At 39.3% G+C, this 25047-nt stretch overlaps 1 protein-coding gene across 11 annotated transcripts in view; it reads right to left on the reverse strand.

Annotated features, from left to right (window-relative positions):
- Window positions 1-25047, reverse strand: part of gpat2 (glycerol-3-phosphate acyltransferase 2, mitochondrial) — a 184864-nt gene that overhangs the window by 23111 nt on the left and 136706 nt on the right. For 8 of the 11 annotated variants that reach the window (XM_039621010.1, XM_031727930.2, XM_039621014.1 and 5 more), the window contains 11 exons: window positions 18446-18552; window positions 15049-15159; window positions 14745-14815; window positions 14540-14650; window positions 13981-14103; window positions 10559-10658; window positions 7368-7501; window positions 7086-7185; window positions 4040-4225; window positions 2636-2734; window positions 1849-1931 (listed from right to left, as the gene is read on the reverse strand). In XM_039621010.1, the coding sequence (XP_039476944.1) occupies window positions 1849-1931; window positions 2636-2734; window positions 4040-4225; window positions 7086-7185; window positions 7368-7501; window positions 10559-10658; window positions 13981-14103; window positions 14540-14650; window positions 14745-14815; window positions 15049-15159; window positions 18446-18520 (1193 nt within the window). In that variant the 5' untranslated portion in view covers window positions 18521-18552. The remainder of the gene's footprint in view (window positions 1-1848; window positions 1932-2635; window positions 2735-4039; window positions 4226-7085; window positions 7186-7367; window positions 7502-10558; window positions 10659-13980; window positions 14104-14539; window positions 14651-14744; window positions 14816-15048; window positions 15160-18445; window positions 18553-25047) is intronic. The other 3 variants (XM_039621015.1, XM_039621016.1, XM_031727931.2) reach the window with 2 other exon arrangements.

Genomic DNA, 25047 nt, shown 5'->3' on the forward strand with positions numbered 1-25047 from the left:
AACATTTTAGACAGAAATTGTTCATTTCAACTAAGAAAAGTTAAAAAGTGTGTGCACTTTTGTAAACAGTGTCAATCATATAGTCACTTATCCATCTCACTATCAGTTATAAATCACAGGTTACTGTAATGTGTGAAATATAGAAAGAAAGTTCTAAATTTTATTGTCATTGGTTGGCTGTAGCGCCCAAAATAATGAGAATTAAAATCCACTGAGAAGTCAATGAGGCAAACAGTCACAATTACTTATTTTAAGTAGACTGGACATGCGATCTCACCTGTATCCAGACAGCTTACACCAAGCTTCTAAACAACAACAACAACAACAACTACTGCTGTTTAGAAGCTAACAAGCTAATGTTAGGCTCGGCATTCCCTCTGATAAACAGTTTGATTAAATTCTCACATCATATGAAAGCTTATTCACTACGCGTCTGAATCCAACAATGTTACATCTACTTCAGTGAAAGGTTTCTCTAATGCCAGCTAGCAGCAGCTAACAGAGGCTAACACCAACTAACAGCAGCAAAAACAACACAGTTTACTAACAGAAAAGTTCTGAATATCCTGACCAACTTACCTCACTATCATTGTCATTGGACAGGAGTGACTAATTTACTTGTTTCGGGCTCCTTTCACAAAGTTTTACCGCCTCCTCCAGAGTAAATCTACGTGGACACCTGGCTGATGTAAACAGTGGACTGACAGCCTATACTCACTACAGATGAACTGCAGAGTGGTTTGTTCTTTACGAGCCACTGTAGCTAAGATTACGCCCCTGAATTCAGAGGGGTAAGAAAATAGAATTCAGTTCATTCATTGACATCTAGTGATGACATTTTAAACACTGTATCTTTAAACCTTATTATGAGCTACATGGAAAAACTGAAAAAAAAAGAGAATCTCCAAAGGTTTATCATGCTGCACAGAATCTGTTGATGATAGAATCCCTATACAAGTACATATGGCATATCTGTGAAGGCACCCTTAATGCTTGATGATATACTGCAAACCATTAAAAAATGAAGTACACTGTCAAACCAAAACTGCTGATCTTGCACAAGATCAGGAAAACATTTTGTTTGTTTTAGAGCTGTCTGTCTCTTCAGCTCTTACATATTGTAGTTAAAAGGTGAGGCAATGCTCCTTCCTAAATGTGGTTGCATTCAAATCAAAACATGCAAATATAAAAGGGAAAAAAAAAACACACTATAATGTCTAAGTTTCAGTATCTGATACAGTGTGTTTGTAGCATTCTGAATTAAATATATGTAATGGTTAAATGATATGCAAATGCTCTAAAGCTGAAACCTCAGCAGCTAGGGAAAAACAGAGTGCAGCAGAGGCACTGAGCAGTGCCCAAGCATGTTTATGATGTAGGCGCAGAGAGTTGAAGTTGCTCACATGCAGATGACAATCCAATCTAACTACCCATCTCTTCTCCTCTCTTCTTCTATCGCTTGCCATCTCTTTGACTCCGGCTATTTCTTCCTCCATCCCTCTCAGAAGAATTAAATGTATGATGGGAGAAGCCACTCTGCTCATCAGAAGCCAAGCAGAGATTGAGCGGGGATGTTATTTTCTTTCCGTTATCTTTTTTTCACTGGCAGACTGTGTAATGTTGATGGTAATTGGACCGAGGCTAAGAGGATGAAAACTCTCATCAGTGCTTGCATCATATCCGTGCCAGATTTAAGGTTTAGAGAAAAGTTCTTCAAAGTTTAGGAGAAAACAACTTTTCAATTTCACAGATGCAGATAAAACACAATGCAGTTCCACTGTGGTTTGTTCATATGCAGCATTAATGTTCACTCATGCATACAGGTATGTATGCAGAAGCTTTGATTACCGGTTGTTGAGGATAACAGGAAGCAACAGGTCCTGTAGAGGGAGCCATTCATCTACTCTGCACCTGCCTGATTCGCACATCTCCTATGCATAAACACACACACACAGGATCGTTTACACACGCATGCACATGCAAAGAGCTTTAAATTTGCATCTTTAAATTACTTGAAACTAATGTTCTTGTTAACTGGGTTCATAAAACTGCACAAAGTCTCCATTAGTAATTCCATTTCCAGTTTATTAGGTATATCTAGCTAAAACTAATATATAGTGATACAGTGTGTCCTGAAACTTTCCTACTTTCTGAAAGGCTGTAATGCCAATCAAAGAGGCATTTAACTTATTATCTTTCTTGTGGTGTGCTGAATTATACTCATTCTCTCTAGTCTCAACGTGCAGATAAGAGAGGGTATAAATGTAGAAATTGATTTATTATTTACTTAATATAATATGCTATAAATGAGATTTTACAGCTCAAAAGAAATTTTAAGAAAGACTAATTTAAAATGAAATAATTTCAAAACTCATTTGTGAAGCTAATTTAATTATTACAATGTGAAAAGTGTGATTTATGACAAAGCTTTCCGTTTACTGGCACAAGAGTGTATAAATAAATGATCCCACAAGGCGTCACGAGACAATGGTCTCAGCTCTTTTTGACAAAAACACGTCTGCATTTCTTTTTTTTTCCCACTAGGACAACATGACTGTTTGTTTAACCACTGTTCAAAGTAAAGACCAGTACGGTTGAATGGGGTCTTTAATGACATGGTCTTCCTGCTGCGTACCTTGACAGAAAAAGGCTGGCCGAGGTGAATCCTCACACTTCCTTCTGGCCTCCCACAGAAAAGGCACCACAACCACTGGAAGATAGATCTCAACCCAACCTATGAAGATATGTAAAATACACACAGACACACAAACATATCTTGACATATTTACATTTAGGAGGACATGTGAACAGCAATACCACTAATGAGCAGGAACTATAACGAGCACTAAGATAAACAGCCGCCCTCATAGTGTGCTTAGGAGTACAAGAACTGTGTGTACAGCACTGTATGTGCACAGTGTCTGAATGACAGAGCAGAAATGATGGGGCAAGGACCTTATTATTGCAATTAACCAAAAGCAACACCCACTCTCCGGTATCATCTCAAAGTGCAGATAACAGAGGGCGTTATTAATGGAGACTAATAATCATCACAGCTGCCTTGAAAAAAATGAAATGCAAACCTCAACTCATCGACCAAAGCTGCCCAGTGAGAAATTAGAGAGCTAAGTTGTGAAAGCGCCTTGAGGCAACTGTTGTTGTGATTGCTGTTCTGATTTGGCACTATATAAATAAAACTGAACTGAAAACCTCTCGAAGTTGGAGAGTCATCACTGACAACTTTGTTTTTTTTTCTCGAGAAGTTTCATTCGGTGAGCACCCCTTTAGACAAAAATCTGAGAAACCTGTGCCATCAAGACACAACACAAATATCCTGATCCACACTGTAACTAAAAAATCTTATTTTTAATGGACTCAATATTCCTCGTCTTTCTTCTGTTTGGGGGGACAATTCTCTTGTCCTATCTTTTTTTAACTACTGCTCATCTGGGGGTTCTTAAAGAGAAGGTTTTAGGCTGTATTTGCTTACATTTGAGTGAACTTGCCCGTGTCTGCTTATTATCTATTAGTAGTTCCTGTTTTCAAACTAAACATACATACAGCTATGCTTGAATGTAATTGTGTTAACTGAAGCAAGTTAACACTTAAATTCTACAGCCATAACATTATTAAAGCATTATTTTTTTCTGCGATGTAGTGACACTGTATCTATAACTGTGTGTGAAAGGTCTTTGTGTTCACATTCACTCAGTTGTATCTTAAGAAGTGTTTGCACGTTGATTGCCTCCATGAGCTGTATGTCAAAGTAACTGCTGTTGCTCCAACTGTTGGTCGTGCTGATAAGTGAGTCAAATGAATGGCACAGACTGCAATAACTAATTTCCTGTTGTTTTTACAACACTGGCAAGCACCTGTTCCTTTCACCATATGCAGTATTTCTGCCTCATGTTCTTTCTCCTTTTTGCAGTTTGAAAACACAGCACTAAAGCAAACCTGTTCACTTGCTCCTGAGGACAGAACAGTTACAGATGGATCCTATTAAGTATGTGTGTGCGCTAGCAAGTGTTTGTTTACACACATCCACCTGAATGTAGGTCTTGGGTACACAATCGTACGAGATGCCCACGGGGACCAGACTGACGTCGGGGACAGATCCCTCTTTGATGAGCTGCCTGATGCGAGCCAGCCACTGGCCACCCAGGCCAGACCTCTCTGACACACCAATACTTATTGCCTGGCCCTCATGTAGCAGCTCACGTACCAGCTGAGGAGAGAAAGATGGCAAAGACAGAGGTGTGAAAAGTCCTGGCAGTCAGAGAACAATTAACATAAACGCCTGCTATGCATTTTGAAAAGACACATAAGCAATAATGTAAACCAGAAGATGGAGGAAACATAAAAACAGTCCAGAGGCAGAATGTGGAGGAAAGTCAAGTCAAAATGCAGGAAGCAGGCAGGATAGAGAGCAGAGATAAAGCGGGACTGTGGGGGACACTTAATGACATTCAGAGATACTTCCCTCACCCCAAATCCTGTTTCCCCCTTACAGACAAGAGAAATTCAATTACCATTGAACAGCAGCTAAACAGGCCTACACTCAATAAACAATAAAGGTCTATTAACACTGAAATACAAGCAATAAACAAGCCTGCCTTCTCACGCAAAGCAAATATGCTTTCTCACTTGAAGCGCAACTGAAAACAAACAAAGAAATAAAACATCTCACAGCATCAATTCATAAACAGGCTGTTTAGGTTTCACTTTAGCTATAGTCTCTGTATGCCGACGTCAGACTGAGCCGTTTTATTGAACTGTATAACACAATACTGATCTTAGTAAAGACAGTAGCTCATTTAAATTAAATGTGGCTTTAGGTAAACTGATACAGATCACAAAGTGGCTGCCTCCTTAGATATAAACAGAAGATATTAAGAATAAATAGATGCTGATGATTACTGGTAAAATAAAAAAATAACTGAGGCACTTAGGCAGGCACTTGAGGAAACTATAAAAGATGCAAGATGTGGGAGAAAACAATACACACCACGAATATCTCCCGGATAAGGGGAAGACGTGCAAGCCAGCATCCAAAACTGGAACAACCTGCTCAGACCTGTCAAGCTCCTGATTTAAACTAACCACCGCTCTTCCTATTTCCCCACCCTCGTTCGCATGGCTTTGTCACTCTAGCCAACTTCCAGAGCTGCAATGTCTTTAGCAAAGACTGAAGCTACTTTGTAATTCTGAGAATGAATAGAAAGTAGGTTGAGATGGTAGGGTGGCAGGTTGCATTCTGATTGGGGAGCTGACTGTGATAACAATCCGCCATGTAGTGCAATGAAAAGTCCCTGCGTGTCTGTGAGTATGAATTGAAATGAATGCACATACACTAGGCAGCAAAATTACAAGGATAGGAATTTTTGTTTACCCTCTAATTTTATATAATTACCTGCTGTCTAAGATTTATGTTTCATCAAAATGCATTAGCAACATGATTTCTAATTCAGGGCCCAGTGTGTCATTTTAACTTTCACATACAGCGCTAATGAGGAACTTGTACCAGGAGAACTTTTTATGACTTGTGGCACAGAAAAATGAGTGCCTCTAACCTCAATTAGTAGTTGCCCATAAAATTGGACATTTGCATATTGTGACAAGTGGTAAACTGTCCTGATGCTTGTGTGCTGCAGAAGTCACCTAAAGAGAATCTATTTAAATTCACACTGACTGGTCACTTTATTAGGTATAACTATTCAACTGCTTGTTAATGCAGTTATCTATATCAACCAGTCGCATGCCAGCAAATCAAAGCAATTAGGCATGTAGACATGGCCAAGATGATCTGCTTAAGTTCAAACCGATCATCAGAATGCAGAAGAAAGGTGATTCAAGTGATATTTGAACATGCTTCAGTCTGACAAGAAGTCAGTCAAAAGATCACTTGATACAATGGAGGATTACTGAAAGCACAACACGTCAAAGCTCCAAGCAGATGTGCTACAGAAGACTTCTGTCAGCTAAGAACAGGACTCATTCTCATCCAAAATTGGGCAATAGAAGATTGGAAAAACGTTGCCTGATCTGATGAGTTCTGATTTCTGCTGCGGTCGGGTCAGAATTTGGTATAAAGAGCGCAAAAGAATGGATCCATCCTCCCTGCTATCAACAGTTCAGGATGGTGGTGATGGTGTAATGACGTGGGGGATATTGTTAACACACTTTGTGTCCTTTAGGACCAATTTGTCATTGTGTAAATGCCACAGCCTAACTCAGTATTCTTGCTGACCATGTCAATCCCTTTAAGACCACAGGGTACCCAACATCTGATCTTTTGAAGTGGCCACTGAGTGAATATGCTGTTACACTGATGGATGCTCGTATCAAACATGAACAAAGTTTCAAATAATGTGATCAGTGTGTGCAGAAGTAATCTCTGTGAGCCAAAATCTCAGACTTCAGAGTGCTCTAAATGCTCAGATTCAGACAGTTCATACCATTCTTGGATCTGTATGACAACAAAGAGAGGGAAAATTCTTAATATAGCGACACAGAAGACAGCTGAGTTAAAGGTTGAAGGGAGGACAACTTGTTTCAATCACCAGACGAGATGTATCAATACCCATCGTACGATAAATAAGACTCAGCTGTAAATCATACAAATCTTCTCCAGTTGAGTCTAAGAATAAAACATATGGAGCTGAAAAAGAGCAAAATAGGCCCCCTTTAATTACCCTGGGTTAGACTACAAACAGGCAATATTTGGCAGAGTTAAAAAAAAATGGGTAGAAAATTAAAAATCTCAGCAGCTATTTCATGGTCTGCTATGACATTTAGGGAACACAAATGTCAGTATCTCCCTTTTTTATGTGCTAGAATGAGGTTTGCATCTGTTTACTTTAACACTATGCCAGCTCATGTGTGGCACAGCTTGTGCCTGTTAATGTCCTGATGTTTCCATTTAACTTAAATAAAGCCTCTCAGAGCCACTGCAATTGCTTGTTAAAGCAGTCAACCGGAAGTTTGATGTCTGAGATGAGGACCAATTTCTTTTCCTTAAAAGTAAAGTATGAAAATCACCAGACCTAGGAACTCTTATATACTACCCCTTCTTATTTCTAACTTACAGCAGTCATGACAGATTGGTACAGTGTGTCCATCTCAGCATCCTCCTCAGTACGTGCAGAGGGTGGCAGGAGGACGACACCTACTTTCTGCAGGATTGATCTGCAGGATAAACAAAGCACAGCATAACTCAAACACTAGTTTAATCAAAGAAAATGTGCATAAAGTCATTTATGCACATTTGAAATAAAACTGCCCAGCTCAAAAATAGTAGCATGAATAAAGTGATAAACACAGCACCTTATTTAGTTTGTGTGTGTGTGTTTGTGTGTGTATGAATGTACCTTAGGGAGGCGTTCTTAATTTGGAGAGGACAAACAGTGTATGGGACTCTGAGGCTGTGACAGAAGAGCACGAGAGGGATGAGAGCGCAGTCCACGGCGCTCTGACGCATGTACACATAAACCAGCAGAGATCCCTGAATTAGAGAACAGAAGCAGCTTCTGATAAACAAAATTCCTCACATTGTCATTCATTATATCAAACAAACACGGATTGTGCAGAGGTGACGCACAGATTAAGGAGCGAATCCATGACCTTAGATTAAATCAGCTTTTGATCAAGCCACACAAAGGAAACAGGAGGCAATGAAGAAAAAATAATTTTTAGATTTTAAAACTAGCAAACACGCAGTGAAAAATGTGTGAGGTCAACATTCAAGTATTTAAAGATGCAGACACAGTTTAAGTATAGGTGGTGAGTATGCCTGAATGGCTGGATTGATTGTAGAAGTTGACAGCACAACTTGTATGTTTTTTCCCCAGTGTCAACAACAGCTCTATTATTTGCTTTGTGGTCCCTTATCTTTCGAGTAGCATTAGTGATTTTTTCCATTATGGACATGGAAATGAAGAGCTACTATCGCAAACTCAATTATATATCGAGTGAAGTCAAAGCAGAGAGATAAAACACGATGGCACTTCTGTGCATGCGATATTGTCGCTACAGCAAAAAGCGCTTTGCAATAAAAGCGCTGCAGAATTAAAACACATAAACAGCCTGAGCATTGGTAGTTTTCATAAACTCATGATAAAAGATATATTTATTACTTTTTTATTTGTTTTTTTTTTAATATAGTGAAAGACACAATAACTGGGTTAACACCTGAAATTATTTTATATGAATTTGGTTATAACTACAGCCAGTATGCAGTGATTCAAACAGTTCAGTGAGGTCACGCTGTAACCTAACTTGCCTCAATAATGCAGAAAATGAAAGATTTTCAGGTTTGTCATGAAACAATTTATGGATGAATAAATTGGTAAAGATTTAGACAATGGGACTACTCATTTGAAAAATCAAGATTTAAATTGATTTTGTACACAATCCCTGCAGAAATAACCCTGAATATATCCTGACGATTACACTGCTCAAAAGTATTAAAGAAACACTTGATCATCACTGTTTAATACAAAGTCATAAACACACATCTGAATCCATTTCATCTGCACTGGAGAGGCAGTGACAAGGCAACCCTCAGAAAGGGAGTGAGGCCTCATCTTATCGCTCCTGACTAATTTTTCTCTAGTTTTGCTTTTCACTGGTCTCCTTGTCACTACTACTACCTGCAAACCAATTAGGTGTCACAGGTAGTTGAGCTCCTCAGTAATGGCACATCCAAGGTGGCTTACTGTGTCTCCCAACATCAGTCTGTAGAGTGTGAAGGAGACACCAGGACACAGGCACAAGAAAAATATCACTGCAGCCCTGAAAAAAGTAATCTTCAGTGGGTTACTCATGAGCATGTTTCTGACCAAACTGTCAGAAACAGACTGCACAAGGGCGGCATGAGGGCCTGACATCATTCAGCAGGACCTGTGCTCACAGTCCAATGTGAAGCTCAGTTTACCAAAAAACACCAGATGTGAAAGAGTCTAAAGACAGTGTTAAGCTGCCTGCAATATATCATTCAGCAAGACTGGTTTGGCAATGGGTCAGTGATGGTCTGGGATGGTATTATCTTTGGAGGGTCACACAAACCTCCAGGTGTCAGCAAATGGTACCAAGATGAAACTATGAAAATCTCAGAGCCACTGCCAGACCTCATGCTCGTGCAGCTCCTCCTGCTGCAACACAATGCTCTTGGACAAATGGTGTAGTTAGTTCTTGAATGACAAAAGCACTGATACTACTGAGTGGTTCTAAGGCTCCTCATACCTGAATCCAGTTGAGAAGCCCTGGCACAGAAATAGCACCACAGGCTATTCAGATCCAGATCTGGGAAGAAATCCCCAGAACATCTGCTGTCTTATCAGGAGGAGTCCAGATGTTGTTGGATGTAAATGGACTGATTCTTATATAGCACTTTTCTGCTCTCCCAGAGCACTAAAAGCACTTTATACAACACGCCTCATTCACTCATTAACACCTATTCATACACGCACTTCTTTTTTCTATGATTAAATGCTTCCTATCTAACATTCACACACATTCATACTTTGATGGATGCATCAGCGAGGGACTTGGTGTTAGTATCTTGCCCAAGAATATTTGGCATGCAGGCTGGAGCAGCTAGGGATCGAACCACCAACCTTAGTCCTGAGCTACACTCACCCCAATGTGCATACAGGCACATGGGTGTCAAAAATATAACCGAGCCACCTAAAGATGCAAGTCACATCAGCGTGTGATTTAAATTGTGAACTTTTATTTTTGTTGAATCTGTCGTCACTGGATTGATGATTTTTGTTTTCCACTGACTGCTGTTATGTCACAATGAATTACACATTGTATTTCAGAAACACTTTCCAACTTGGGTATTTTATTCATCAGGATTGGATGTGTGACTTTTACTTTTAAAAGTCACGTTTACTTAATTTTTCACAGCAGAGTATTTGAAAACTATTAGAAATCATAAGAATAACATTTGAGGTTTTCCGTTAGCTGAAGCTGTTTTCACATGCACTGCTACGTGCAACATGTGAGAAAGCACAACTTCACACAACGTCCTGAATGTACTGACGTTTTCCAGAGTTTATCTGTGAAAACAACTTTAGTAACACACAACATTTCAGCGATAACAAAGCTGAAGACCTCGCTCACTGAAATCATTCATGCCCATTTTAAGCTTGATTCAGACTTATTTACCTCTGTTTATTTAGTCAACCATGTAATTAGAGTGTGCAGTTTGTTAGAAAAAAAAGAAAATAATTACACATAAAAAGGCAAGCAGGAGAAACCTCAACTTTCAAAAGACTCCAGACAATTAGATCTGTTTACTTCACCTTACCGAATATATTCTCACATTTCTGTTTACCTTGAAATCTTTTGGAGTAGATGTGTTTACAAATGGGGCGGCAGCTTGTTTACCATCTCAATAGATGTCAGAGCACAGCCTAATGTGAAGCCAAAACCTCACAGTATCAACACTGTGCAAACACACAGTGCACTTTCCATTTTTTGCAGCAAGAGACACCCTTCAGGATAGCAGATATTTAATCTACAAAGGTGTGTGTGCATTTATAGACATTTGTACCTCTTGTGAGGCTCTGTGTAAAGCCGACAAATGGTTGAGGTTAACTTGAATACTGCCGAACACAGAAGCAAACATCTTCAGCATCGCCCAGCCCACGAATCTAGTCAAAAGAGGATAGTGGGTGGAGGGATGTATAGAAAGAAGAGATGAAAAAGTTAATGACAGAGATGCACACAAGGCCGTAATGGATAAATGAAGCTAAGAGAAATATTCACCAATAATATAATTTAGGAAACAGTTTCGCACAAAACTGGAGGAAAGGACAGTGTTAAATGTGATGTTATGTAAATGAGACAGGTGGGGGCAAGAGTGGGGGAAAAATGGATGAAGATAAGAAAATGATGACATAGGAAAGAAGTGAAACAGTAAGCAATAAAGCAGCAGTTGTGAGAGGATGACAGCTGTAGATAGAGACAAAGTCTATAAATGAGGGAGATTGAGGAGGCGAGGAGAAATTGGATTTTGAAGAGATTTCTTAAACTTCAAGACAGTCAAAAAGTTTCTTCAGAAAAAAAAATATAAAGTTTCTACTTCATTTCACTAGATATTTGAATAATTTCTGACACTATCTGAGGCTACAGAAACATGCTCTCAAGAGATGATAGAGTCATAACATCCAATTTCAATTTAAATACTACTTAGAGCAGAGATCGAAAACATGCTGTCCACTAGCCGTGGACAAGTTTGTGCCTCAACAGCTGCCACTCATCTTGTAGAGCATGATGATTGACGGCTAGAAAGGCATTCATCTGTAAGCAGTCACACAAGAAGCTTTGAGCTGTCTTACAGTAGCACATAAGCATTTCTGTTTGTCTCTTCAACACAATTTGGGGTTTGGAAAGCTTATTGTTCTTTCCCTGAGTGACCAAAAAGAAGTAGGAATTTGTGATATCTACATATCTCCACTGACAGCTGACTATTCCAATATTTTCCAGTAAAAAATTCTTAAAACAATCCTGTACACAAAAATATAACATTCTAGTAAGACAGAAATTCGAAAACCTGAGCTTGAAATTCTGCTTTTTCTGCTGGTTTAAAAAATACATAAAATAAACATAATTATTGAAATCAGTTCCTTTTCAGATTGTTTTTCATTTTTTAATGAATCTGGCAATTATCTTGGGCTATTTTGTTGCTAATTCATATTCATAAGAGCTATGTTTCCCCCCCTGTGATTGGCCTGTTCTCCACAGCAACCACAGCTGTGGTTTTTTTGGGTATCGCCAACTAATACTGCAAAAACACTAAAGCCAACAATGTGTTAGTTAAGCTCTTAACATTTTTCACTTATTCAGTCCATCTATGTAATGAAAGATGTAAAAATGACTCATGAATGGCCACGTCACTTTAAAAGAGGCTTTTTAATTAATTTCTCCATGGTTGTTGGGGACTATTCTTCAACACTGATCCAGTAAACGTTCAAAGCACAAGGACGGTCTAAGTTCAATTGATGCAACATTGTTAATGTTCATTGTAATTAAAAAGCATTCAGCAAATGGCTCATTAATGTGTTTTTAATAGTTTTTGGACAGAATAGACCCTCAATGAAAATGAGAAAAAGCTTTAAAGACCTTGAGTGCACAAATGATACTTGTTGGCAGGATCAGTTGATGGGTGGCTTTTGTGTTGTCGAGGCTTTAAAGGGACAGTTGACCTGATATTTTTTAGATAGCTCTTTTTTTTAGTTATTTTATTTTGGAGTGCCCAGTTTTGGAGATATTGGCTGTGGACATGTCTGCCTTCCATCAAAGTCCTTCTAGAGGCAAGTCTTGTCACTTGCCAGTCATCTTAGTAATACAATTATTTGGTCAGTTATTTTGACAAATGAATCTAGGGCCAGTCACCAGCCTAGAAACCAGTTGGGGACTGCTCAGCAACCACCAGTCACACTTGACTATTTCTCGACTAATGGCGAGTGGTTGCTGTCAGTTTTAGTAAGTCAGTGACACTCTTGATCACTTTTAGAGATTGGTTTTAGAGAAAGAATCATTCAGGATTTCCTGAATGATTGTGGAGTTTTTGCTGAAACTGGTTGCAATGAGGAATACACACTGCCCTGAAAACCTCCTTATGATTGTTTTGGTCACGGCAGTTGCCCGCAGCTTATCTGGATGATACCAACTGGTCTGCAAGCAGGTTTAACTTTCACGATAATGTCATTTTTAAAAAAGTTAAAAGAAAAAAAAAAATCCAGATCTTATAGATTTACTGCAAAATAACGTTTAAAAAGATATTTCCCAGAAGGTTATTGACCACAGAATGGGTCAAAAACAAGTGCGTATACAGCACAACCACAAACTGTGGTGTACTTTTACTCTGTGTGGGCAGAAATTCAGAAACAGCAATAACTCATGTTTCCTGGCACAGCTCTTGGCTGGCTCTTCGAGGGCAGGAACAAAAAAACATAATTTCTGCCACTACAGAATTCTCCAAAGCCCAACAAATCCTAGGTTTCCATTCAGGATTTGTTGAAATGCAGTCTCTCTCTTATAATGCTTCTCTTGATTACAATGGGAATAAATCTCATTTAATCTATTTTGTTACTTGGTAAAACATTTGAAAACTCAGCATCAATATCACGTTCATGAAAGTAGAGGAAGTTTCATGCAGGAACTATTTTCTTTATACCGAATTACGCCTGTTTACTGTATCACTGCGCAGAAGAAAATGAGCATCTACCCATGATCAGAGGCTTGTGACACAAAGTCAGTAATGATCGTGTCCTCCAACTAAAAGACGCCGCATGCATCTTTTAGTTGGCAGATGGAGAGAGGATAAAAGAAAAAATTCTGCCATGAAACTGCACAATTTTGCATTTTATTTTTTGTAACCTGGCCATGACATTTGAAAAAACAGCTGTCACTGCTGAGTTTTTTTTTTTAAATGTATTTTTTGGCACTTTGAGCACCACAAAAAAAGGTGCCACCTAGTTCTGTTATATTCAAGAGAAGGCAATATCTCTAAAACTGAGCAACTCGCATCACAACAATGCATATGGGTAAGCAGTAGTATAGACCTAAATTAGATTTTAGAAAAGCAATGTTGCTTTAATGTTGACAATATATAAAATTAACTCCTTAGCCATTATGGAGTAGCAGCAAGTGAATGAGAATAAAATAGGAATTTCTCATAAATTAAGATGTGAAAATCTTTTAGAATCATTGTATCATCAAAAGGCTCATCTTTTCTGCATCAAAAGATTAAAAAAAATCATTAAAAGAAATCGCTGCAGACTGCAACTCTATTTTTGCTTCAGGCACACCGATATGATACATCTCACTCGTTATTTCTAAATGAAAGGTCTCACAGCAAAGCTCTGAATCAATATGCAAATGTAATGTATTAATAAATACACACAAACAACCATCTTTGAACCTAGCTTTTTTTCCCCCCTCAATCAACTCATGCACACATAAACAAACCTTAAGACGCCAGAGGAGATGCAGGTGTTAATGAGGGGGAGGAATGGTGAGAGAAAATCTAGCTGCCCGTGGCCGTCTCCCCCCTCAGGTGCTTTGTGCTCTGCTGTGAGTGCCTTCTTCACCCTGAAACACATGGTCACAGGACAGCAGGGTTAATACGGAACAAAGCTTCATTTGTGCTACACTTAGACAAAAACCAGCCTTCCAGTAAGACAACAACACCATCCCTGAGTGTGGAGGTTACATAAAGGTTAAACTCAATTACACAGGAGGAGGGAGAACAACAGCTACAAACTGAGGAACAGTGACAGAGATAGGAGAAGTGTGAAATCTCTCCTCAAGTTATCCCATGTTTCTTCGTTCACTCTTTACAGACTCTGAGATAGCCTTACTTTTCTGTTTTTTGCATGTCTTTGTCTTATCTCCTCTAGTCCTTTCTCATTCTCTCGCTGCAGAACTGCAGGAACCCGTTTCATTTTCTGTATCTCTGCCTATCATTTATTTACTCTCCTCCAGCATCTCTACTCCTGCCATCCTCCCTCTCTTTCTCCTCAGGTACCTGTTACTCTGACAGACTCGCTGGAGCCTGCCGCTAACAGGACTGCCGTAAACCTTGCACCCACTCACAAACAGGGCGCAGCACACCCTCCGCACCAGCCAGCCTCGATACCTGCATACAATTCAAAGAAATGAGCATGAGTGAGAGCGCAGGGACCAAATAAATTTGTGTGGCTTCGCCCGAATGCGGTGGATTCTATTACTACCTGGTTTGTGTCTCATTGACCCTCAGTAGGTTGTGGAAACCAAGGGAATAGTTTTGTCCAAGCTTCTTGCTCTAAGCAATGACAAAAACAGATAAAGATAGATGACCTGCATGTCAACATCAACCACGAATGGGCTGTGTGGGGCACAATCCAATTTACTGTATAAAAGAAGGCTATAGCTGAAGGATACTATGTGAATGGGGATAGCTACAAGAGGATCTTTATACTCACAACCTTTGCGTGCCATATAAAGTCAGCATTTTTCACTCAGTGAATGAGATCCATAATTACTCTGCACACTCACCAGACTGTCTGGGGTGCACTGGTGGCAGCACTGGCCCACAACTGGCCTGAACTTCCCCAAACAAGGAGGCACAGTCTTCATCATTTTCCTGATCTTTAATCCACATGACAGCTGGGAAGAAACACAAAAAAATCACAACACAAACAGGATGTCACATGCAGAAAAACCACAACCACATCCACTTTTTGAAATAACACTCAACAGCCATATTATTACGTACATAAAGCTAAAACTAATGTTTCTTATCTTATTTGACTTTAATTTGTTTCGCCCTGATGTCTTTTGAGCTTGTTAAAATTTTTCTGTCTCTTTGATTGGTTTAACTCTGAATTCAGTCGGCACGCCATTACTAGCAGTGCAGTAAATATTAATACAGTTCCCATGTGAGCCCCTGTATCAGACGCTCCCTGTGCAAATCAAACAAACAGCTCATGCGCTCAACAAGCCAGTCTGTGTACTGTATACTAATCAACCACACTTCAGGACTCCCCGAGCAAGCTGACTGCTGGTCAGGTGTTCAAATATTTGCAGTACAGTACGATAAAACACGCCAACTGACTGATTATCATGCTCGATGTGTTGATCAGGATTCAGAGTGTTCGCCTGGCTTTGGAAAAAAAGACCTAATCAATCTCCTAAGATCAATGACACTTTCTCCAAGTTGAATGATGATGGATTCCAGAAAAGAGAGCAGCTGACTGGCAGAAAAGGTCAATTTAAAGACAAAACCTTACGATCATGAAAGTTTGGATCGAACTATCAATAATTTAAAGGGCCATACTCGTTCAGGGGAAAAGTACAAAGAAAAGAGGTAGACCCAAAAAATGAGAGGCATGCGGATTATCAAGCTAAACCTGTATGTAAATAAGCTGGCCCAGCTCGATGACCAGAGTTACACACTTATGTCTGCTCATTCCAAGGAGAAGGTAGAAATGCTTTGATCTGAATCTGATGCCCATGATATGTCATTAATTTTCTGGATTATTATTTTGTAGTTCTGTTCTTCTGCTAAGAGTGCTGTACATAACAAGAGATGAATGAAAGAAAAAAGAAAACCCTGGATCCAGACAGGAAGGGGAGTTTACATTGTGCTGGCATGGTTTGGGGTTTGAGGGGCTATGTGATCACCACTTTCCTGGTGAGGAATTTTGTTTTTTAATGTATGTTAGTGTATCTTATTGGGCATGACATCATCAAGTTTTAGCTCATTTCAGTTTTGCTGAAAGTTTCAGGGCCTTGAAACTTGCTCAACATAGTAAAAGCTACATAAAAGGAACACGTGTGCCTTGGATTTTATTAGAGTCACTTAATTTAGGAGTTTTAAAATCATGGGGTGATCTATGAATCCCTCCTGGTGGTGCATTCAGATGCTGCTGTGAAGTCTGATCACAGAGCTATTCAGCTGCCACAAAGCTTTGCATTCATAAGCTGTGGTGTTTGGAAACTCGACAGGGAATAGAAATAATTAAAGTAGTGATGCTTTCAAAACAAAATCTTTCAATGTACCATCAGTTAGAGTCATGCAATAAGGAGGGCAAAAAAAAAAGTTTATTCGGCTTCTCATATCAGGGGGAATTTTCTCTATTTGTGCATTATTATGTCCTAAAAACTCAAAGAAAAATCAACTTACAAAAATGAAAACATTAGACTGTTGTTTACCTATTTAAAGAAGTTATACAAGGATATTTATGAGGCAAAAAGTGTGTGAAACAGCTCAGTATTTTCTGTCACCCCACTGTGTAACAAAAACTGCAGCTACATTTTTCCAGTGACTTTGGATTAGATCTGCATGCTAACTTGAAAGAATTTCTGCTCTTCCACAACATTTTTTTTAGATTAAGGTACTGATTTAAGTACTGATTTGGTCATCCCAAAACGTTTTCTTTACTTTTTCAGGGGCTCTTAGGGAATAAAATCATGCCAGCAAAATGCATCCAAGACCAGAACAGAGTCTAACCCTCGCGGGCTGATGTTTGACACTACTGATTTAGAGCCATAGAGATATTTCAGCGCCAAGAGCCCGACTCGCCTTTGCTGTTCACTTTGGTAGCTCATTACTTGTTATCAAAATGTTTAAATATTAAAAGATCTGTAAGACTTAAGGAGAGTTTTCTACGGCTAAACTCATGATTTGTTTGAGCTGAGCAACAATCATGCTTGCTTACTTCGTCTTTAGCAGAAAACCCCAAACTCTTACTATGCAACATGAAATCTGTCTGAGTTGGCCCGCCAAGTCCACCTACACAGCTAGGAGTTGGCACACAGGTACATTGTAGGCCCCTGAAGGGTTATATCTATATCAGATAGTTTGACGTCATTGTGTTGCCTGGCAACCACCAACCAATGCGCTAAAATGACCCATTTGTAGCATTTGTGCGCCGAGAATCCTATAAACACCTTATAAAAGATATTATAACAGTATTGTTTTCATTTCAATAGCAACATTCATATCCACAAAGTCGAAGGATGCACGACAGAGCACTGTGAAAAACTCTTGACTTTCTGAGATAATATTACATTTCACCCTGCAACTCTAGCCAATCAGATTGGCAACAGCTTTTCTTTCCAATATGACAATGATCCCAAACAAAATGCCAATGCAGTGAAAGCATACCTAGATAGAAAAACATAAACTATCAGTCATGGATTGGCCTCTCCAAGGCCCAGATCTCAACATTACTAAAGAAATGTGTGATAATCTTTACACAGACAGGAACAAAAGGCAGCCAGCATCCAAAAAAGAGCTTTGGATGTTCTTCAAGAAGCCCGGAGAATTATTCCTGAAGACTACTTGAAAAAAATTACAAGAGAGCTTGCCTAAGAAAGTTCAGGCTTTGTTGAAGAGTAAATATGGTCATACCAAATATAGATTATATAAGATATATATTTTGTGTGACTTAAAAACATTCAAAATCTACAGGGAACACATTAGTAACAAATACTGCGACTAAATGTATCCTTTTCAAACTACTGCTTTTAATTTCTTTGTACAGGTAATACATACTATGAGGTTTAAATCCTTTTTGAATGCTTGTTAACGATTTCCTCTTCCTCTAAGTCTTTATGCTGATCTACGCTAATTGCCTCCAGCTGAATACCTAACACACAAAGTCAGATGTGAAAATGGTACAGTACAGACCTCCTCATTTCAGTGCAATGAAACACATAAGCATATTTGATATAATGTCAGTATTCCTTTAAAAATTATATTCATTTGTTGATGGGCATGTATGACTCACTGATGCATCACATCCAGTGATTTGGCACATCAAACAGAATTAAACACAAGGGGCCACGCATGTTCTCTCGTGATTGTGAAGAACAAAGCGTTTGAGATTAGTGCCCGTGGAGTAAGTGGGAGATGACAGTGGGAGAGAGACATGCAGGCAGTTCTTACAGCGGGTCTATTCTGCTGAATTGGAAGTGGAAGGACTGTGTCTTTGTTTATCCCATCATTCTTCTCCTGCTCCATGGTGAGGCCCCTGCTGATTTACAACCACAACCCTAAAAGAAAGAGAGAGATTGGGTAGGAAAAGAGTATGAGGAGTCATGTCAAAAATGCTGCATTCTGACGTTATGTTGGATTATACTGTAATGGCATGCTTGTGATCACATGTTAATGTTTTTAGTGCTTTTTGGAATAATTTGAAGGCACTTCATAGGGCTCAGAGAAAGACTTCCACCTTGCGATTTAAGGAAACAAACACTCATCCACACACAATCTCAGCTTCCTTCTTGATAGCATCTCCCAATGCCCTTAGCTACAATTTCACCCACCTAACAAACCCTTTTCTTGCCCTGCACCATCACAAATTCTCTCAAATTCTTCAACACTCCTTTCATTCTTTTCAAATTAAGGGATATCAGCCTCTTGCTGCCAGTATCACTGAATTGGTTTCCTATTGTTTCCTCTTATTGGACTTCTAGTGGCAAACTTCACTTTAAAAGTTTTCTGCTTTATTCTATATGCAGGTAGGAATCAAACAAGGACAAAACTGCCATTAAGAGGTTAGAGATGTTGAAGAACTTGAGGCTGTCCTTGCTCAGCAACACACAGGTGGAGCAGCACAAATGCTCACTAGTAGGTTATAAATCATTAAAAGCAGGGAACATAGCCATCAGCTGAAAAACAGCTCTTATGTAACTGATGCTGGTCCCTTGCCCACTCTGAACCGTAGTAATGAGTGTTGGCAACATAGGTCACAGTGTAATACAATCTAGCTTAAACAGGTTATCTAATTGATAGCACTGGCTGTGGTGGAGCTCAAGTGAGTAATCATCTGAAATTAAGGTAGATTTAATTCAGATTAATTCAAGTCCACACTCTCCAAAGGGAGAGCTAAGCAAGCATAAAAGCCACCATCCTGAGAGAGATTACCTTTGGTTTGTATAAGGCTTTTGATTCTACTACAAAAGGATGAAGACGTGTGCTGCTGCCTTCAAATAAACCTTTTTTTTGGCTACATCCACCCGATTCAGGAGTCTCATTAGGCACAATGAAAGACTCTTCCTTTGCATCTCTGTCTTTCGCTGTGTTGATCCCATTCTGCCCTATTAACTTTGCTAATTAAAACTTAAGCCCTCCCCATGGGGAGACGCTCCATTTCAACTGGCTCAAGTTCCCACATTCATTACCAACTCCTGTGGGAAACGGCAGACATTGATAAGAGGTTCCCAGGGCTCTGTAGTGTTTCACAGGTGCGGCAGGTGATGAAAGAGACAAGGCAGCAAAATGGGAGTAAAGAGTGTAAAACTGTAAATTACACAGGCAGAGAAACAGCAAAGTCTCTAATGGGGTTATATAATCCACTCAAGGGAATACAAGACCACATGGAAACAGCTAGAGACAGCAGAATGCCAAGGCCAGGTCAACGTAACACTGCAAACAAGATTTTAATTTTCTATGTGCCATCTTACCAGTCAACATACCGTACAGAAATTAATGCAGTCATGTAAAAACATTCAGTTCAACATTGAGATCTGGGCCGCAGGTACCTCCTTAGAGCACTCATATTTATTCTTGCTTGACTCTTCCACTCGTTAAAACTTAATTGATCAATTATAGTATTTAATTAATATGCTGTAGTTTGCCAACGTGACAGCTCAGAGCTAAGTGGGCCCATGATGAGAAAGAATTAAAAATTAATAAGATTAAAAATCAGAAGCCATTAAAAGATGCCAGGACAGATTAGAGTGAAGATCATTTTAGAGCAGCAGTCAAAGGGATGTCAGCTGGTGCATTCATGTCTAGGGTAGGGTTAACCAGGAGTTATTAGCAGAGACTTTAAAGGGGGTGTTATTGCTTTTTTCCTGCTAAATATTTTTTTTATTTTTGGAGTATTAGAGTAGCTTTACATGATTTTAAGTTACAAATTAGAGTTGCACCCATTGGAATCGGTCAATAACATTGCAAAGTACTGATTTTTGCAGCTTCCAATTTTCTTTCCAAGATTTATAAATGACACCAAAATCAACTTTTATTCAATGCTAATTATTATTTTCATAATTATAATGAAATGAAATTAATTAATAAACTTTACAATTTCCTCCAAACCGCAGTAAGTTACAGGTTTCTCCTCTTACATAAACAACTGAATATACTATATTTTGCTGCTGGAGGGAGAAACAAATATTTCTCTGAAAACAAGTTGCCCACCTTTACCTGACATTTTCTATCTTACTAAACAAAAGAAGGTGGAACAGATTTAAATAACAAAACAAATGTCAGTTATTTTGATTATTTTATTTATGTTTGTGACGAGACAATAGGACACCAACCCTTTACTCATTTTTCATTCATCTCCCTAATTTTCCTCATAAATGCTTTTGATCCTTTGCTCATACCGAGGCTGCTGGCTCTAGCTTAAGCCACTTAACCTTTATTTGTTTCTATAAAAAATTCAGGTTCAGCTGAGTGAGGGTGATTTAACTTTCTGATTAGATTTGCTGTTATAAACATTTTCATGGTGGTCCCCTCAGTGTTTACTTTGTCTCTTCACTCACAGCGAAGAGCTTCCCTGCTGACAACATGTTAGTGTGTAGCTGTGAGTATGTGCAACTATTTGTCTGCGCCACTGTGGGGCATGCATCACAGATGCATGAAATGGACTGGTGCATAATCAGACATACACAAAAACTGACCAGACCGAGAACATTGAACATTGATTAGTCGTTGGCCCATCTGTATTAAAAATAAATACATAAAAATCTGCATTTGTTTTATATGTACTGTTCCTTGGTGCAAGCCCTCAAAAGTTTTCTGGCACGTCCTATTTTAGAAACTTAAAAAGAAGTTCCCTACACCCCAGGTCGGTACAGGCTGTGCACTGCTAGAGCTACAAAACGAACCTTCAGCAGGCCACTGTTGTGAATGTGTTTGACCAAACAATCAAAAATAAACTTCTTGGGGTTGGCCTGAGGGACCAACTCTGTGCTTGCTGTCTGGCACTGTGAATCCCGACTGGAATTTGCTGTAGAATTCCAGAATACCACAACATGTGACAGACGTGAAAATGTCTGGAGAACATTATAATGCGTGTAACATCACTCAGCATGACCAGTTTGATGGCGGATCAATGATGGTTTGGGGAGGCAAATCCATGGAGGGATGCACAAACTCTACAGGCTGGGAATTGGAACCCAGGTCATTAGGTATCAGGTAGAAAATCCCATATCCCATCTGTTGTCTGATTAGGCGCAGGCCCCGACACTGTCAGGCACTCATTCAAACACAGGGACCACACAAACTACTGAGTACCATTTTAAGTTCCTGCAATGAAATTCTGGCAGAAGTCTTTTTTTTTCCTCTCTTTGATTTTCCGGTTGTCTATCAATTTATTTCTTTCATCAAAGAATATGTTATCCTAGTTTCTAACACCTCACTCAGTCCATATCAAGATGGATACTGAGCCTGACTTTTTCTTCACATTGAGATCTTGATGATTTCAAAGTGTTCCTTTAATTTTTTAAGCAGCCTACATACATATGCTACAATAATTACAGTAATAACAGCTCATCTATCTGAAAAGGAGCTGCACACAGAGAAGATAACAGAATACATTTGTTTAAAATTCATCCTCCACACCTCCTAGAACAATTCAACTCTGAAATGAAACTCTTCAGATAGGGTTAAGATAGGCAGCACCAACAAATCATTTTAGATGATGGGAGAAACTGTAACTCCAGGGAAAAACCCAAGAAAGTGTGCTCTAGATAGGTAAAAACCCATGGCCCTACTGTTGTGAATCAGAAATCAATGAGCTACACTGCTGTCCATGAGGGACGCAGGAAGAGTTTCTCCTTAAATCTCCATGCAGGTATCATTTTGATTTTCTGCAAAAGCTTGGAAAGATAAACTGTAAATTTTTCTATTAAACCACGGCAATGTCAAAGCACCAGAGGAATCACACAGAAATGAACTGCATGTTTCTGCCAGAAGAGCTTAAAGAAGTTAAACTGAAATACACAAGGACAACATTAACACTCTTAATCTGACAAATGGAAAGGTTACTCTGAATGCTGTCAGAGCGCATTACGTATACTGAATTTAGCTGAACACTACACTGATGGCAAAAAAGGATTGTATTTCACTGATAGCTAAATAATCAACAAGATTATAGTAGCTAACAATAACCTTAAAAAGTAACAATTACAGCATCACCTCAAACACAGAATTTGTAAAACTCACCTCCTGCAAGTAGAAACTTGTTTACCTTGTTTGTTTTGAATGCTGCCATAGCTGAAATCCACACAGCATACAAATTAGCTTTACAAGCCCCTCTACCCTGCAACAGTCCTTGTAATGCTGAACACTAACGTCAGCAAGACGCACTTTTGCAGCTGTAACCGGCACTGGTAGCTAATTAGCCTAATAACCTGTCTATCAAATATCAAAGGTAACGCCCAGAAAATAGCAGTATTTCACATTCGGATATTTTTCTGTCAGTGGTATTCTTTAGAGCCATGATTTCCTTCTACAAACAAAAATAACTATGTTCTAAACACACCATGTGAACAATTCAGACAGCAACGAATTACTGTAAACTTGCGTCAAAATGGCAACATATACGTGGAAGTGGTGTCATTTGAATTACACTGAACAGGCAGCTGATCTACTGGGATTTTCCTGTACAACCATCTCTAGGGTTTATAGAGAATGGTCTGAAAAAGAGAAAATATCCAGTGAGCAGCAGATCTCTGGGCAATGCCAGAGGTCAGAAGAGAATAATCAGACTGCCTGGAAGTGGATGGAAAGGAGGAAGACAAAAACTCAAACAACAACCCGTTATAATGAAGCTATGCAGAAGAGCATCTCTGAATCTACAACAGGTCGAACTTTGAGCCAAGTGAGCTAGAGCAGCAGAAGACCACACTGGGTACCACTCCAGTCAGCTAAGAACAGGAAATTGACGCAGCTGTTCATTCTGGTTGGGCTAATGTTGTCTGATCTGATGAGTCTTCTGCTGCACCATTTGGATGATAGGGTCAGAGTTTGGTGTAAACATGAAAACATGGGTCCAACCTGCCTTCTATCAACAGCTCAGGCTGTCGGTGGTAGTGTAGTGATGTGGGGGCTCCATGGTACCTACTCAGCGTAGTTTAAACCCCACCGCTAACCTGAGTATTGTTGTTGATCATGTCCATCCCTTTATGACCACAGGGTACCCATCTTCTGATAGCGGCTTCAAGCAGGATAACGAGCCATATCTCAAAACTCAAATCCTTCCAAACTGGTTTCAAGAACATTACAATGACTTCACTGTACCCAAATTGCCCCCACAGTCATCAGATATCAGTCCAATAAAGCACCCTTGGGATGTGATAGAATGTTAGATTCACATTATGGATGTGCAGCTAACAAATGTGCACTGTGTGATGCTGTCATGTCAACATGGACTAAAATCTGTGAATGCCTTGTTGAATCTATACCACTATCACACTGGGGATTCACTGTTGAAAATGAGATGTTACAGAGTGCTGATGTAATAAAACAGCATCAATATGAGCCAAAATGACTGTGGGCATGAATAGTTATTAAATTATGTTGTCATTGTGACTCCTTTACATGAAACCACTCATATGGGCTAGAGTCCTCACAAACCAAAAAAACTGAGAAGCCTGTTGTGTATTTGTCCAGTCGTTCAACAAATCAGGCTGAAATGATCAAAACAAAGACCAAAATGTCCATTTGTGAAATCTGACTGGGCTTCAAACAACTAAGTATGAAAAAAAAACATACCCACTGACAACATGAAGCAAGTGGATCTCAGGATAAATGTTTCTCAATTTCGAGGGAGCGATTGAGGCGGCTACCAATTAAAGAACAGGATACAGGTAATTGTTATACAACAGATGAGTAAATACATTAGAGTTACCTAGGCAACCAGAGCCTAAAATGTCCACTAGTGACCAAAGCGATGCACAACAAACTAATCACTTCCTGTGTGGATACAGCTTCAGGCTCTGAAGTCCATGCAAATTTGTTACATATAAAACCGGAGAGTGATAAACAAATATCTCTTCTCAGCCTCCAGGTGGATGCAGGTGGTGGAGAGCAGCACTGACGTGTCAGAGGCAGAGATGAGAAAGTCTGCAGGTTAAATAGACTGCCAAATTGGGAGGGTGTGTTTGATAAATGACATGAGCAAAGTGAGCCATGAGAGTATTTATGATGCATCAAGACTGGGATTTTTGTCAGTGAGTAGAACTACTCTCAGCTGATCCCTTATTCACAAGGGGTCACCACAGCAGGTAGCCTCACATGTTTGATTTGGGAATTTAACACCAGACGCCCTTCTTGTTGCAACCTGCAAGGGATTTGCGTCTCCTCCTAGAATTGAACCAGGGATCTTTTGCTTGTTCGGCAAATGTGTGGAAACTACTACACGATGAAGCCAGAAGAAAATATTAAGGATTTTCATCAGTAAGCATCACTGAACACTGTAGCGGAGCTGCAGATTAATAACTGAAAATTGGGGTTATCACAGAGAACTTCCAGAA

The sequence above is a fragment of the Oreochromis aureus genome, linkage group 12, assembly GCF_013358895.1.
Source record: "Oreochromis aureus strain Israel breed Guangdong linkage group 12, ZZ_aureus, whole genome shotgun sequence".
Taxonomy (NCBI): domain Eukaryota; kingdom Metazoa; phylum Chordata; class Actinopteri; order Cichliformes; family Cichlidae; genus Oreochromis; species Oreochromis aureus.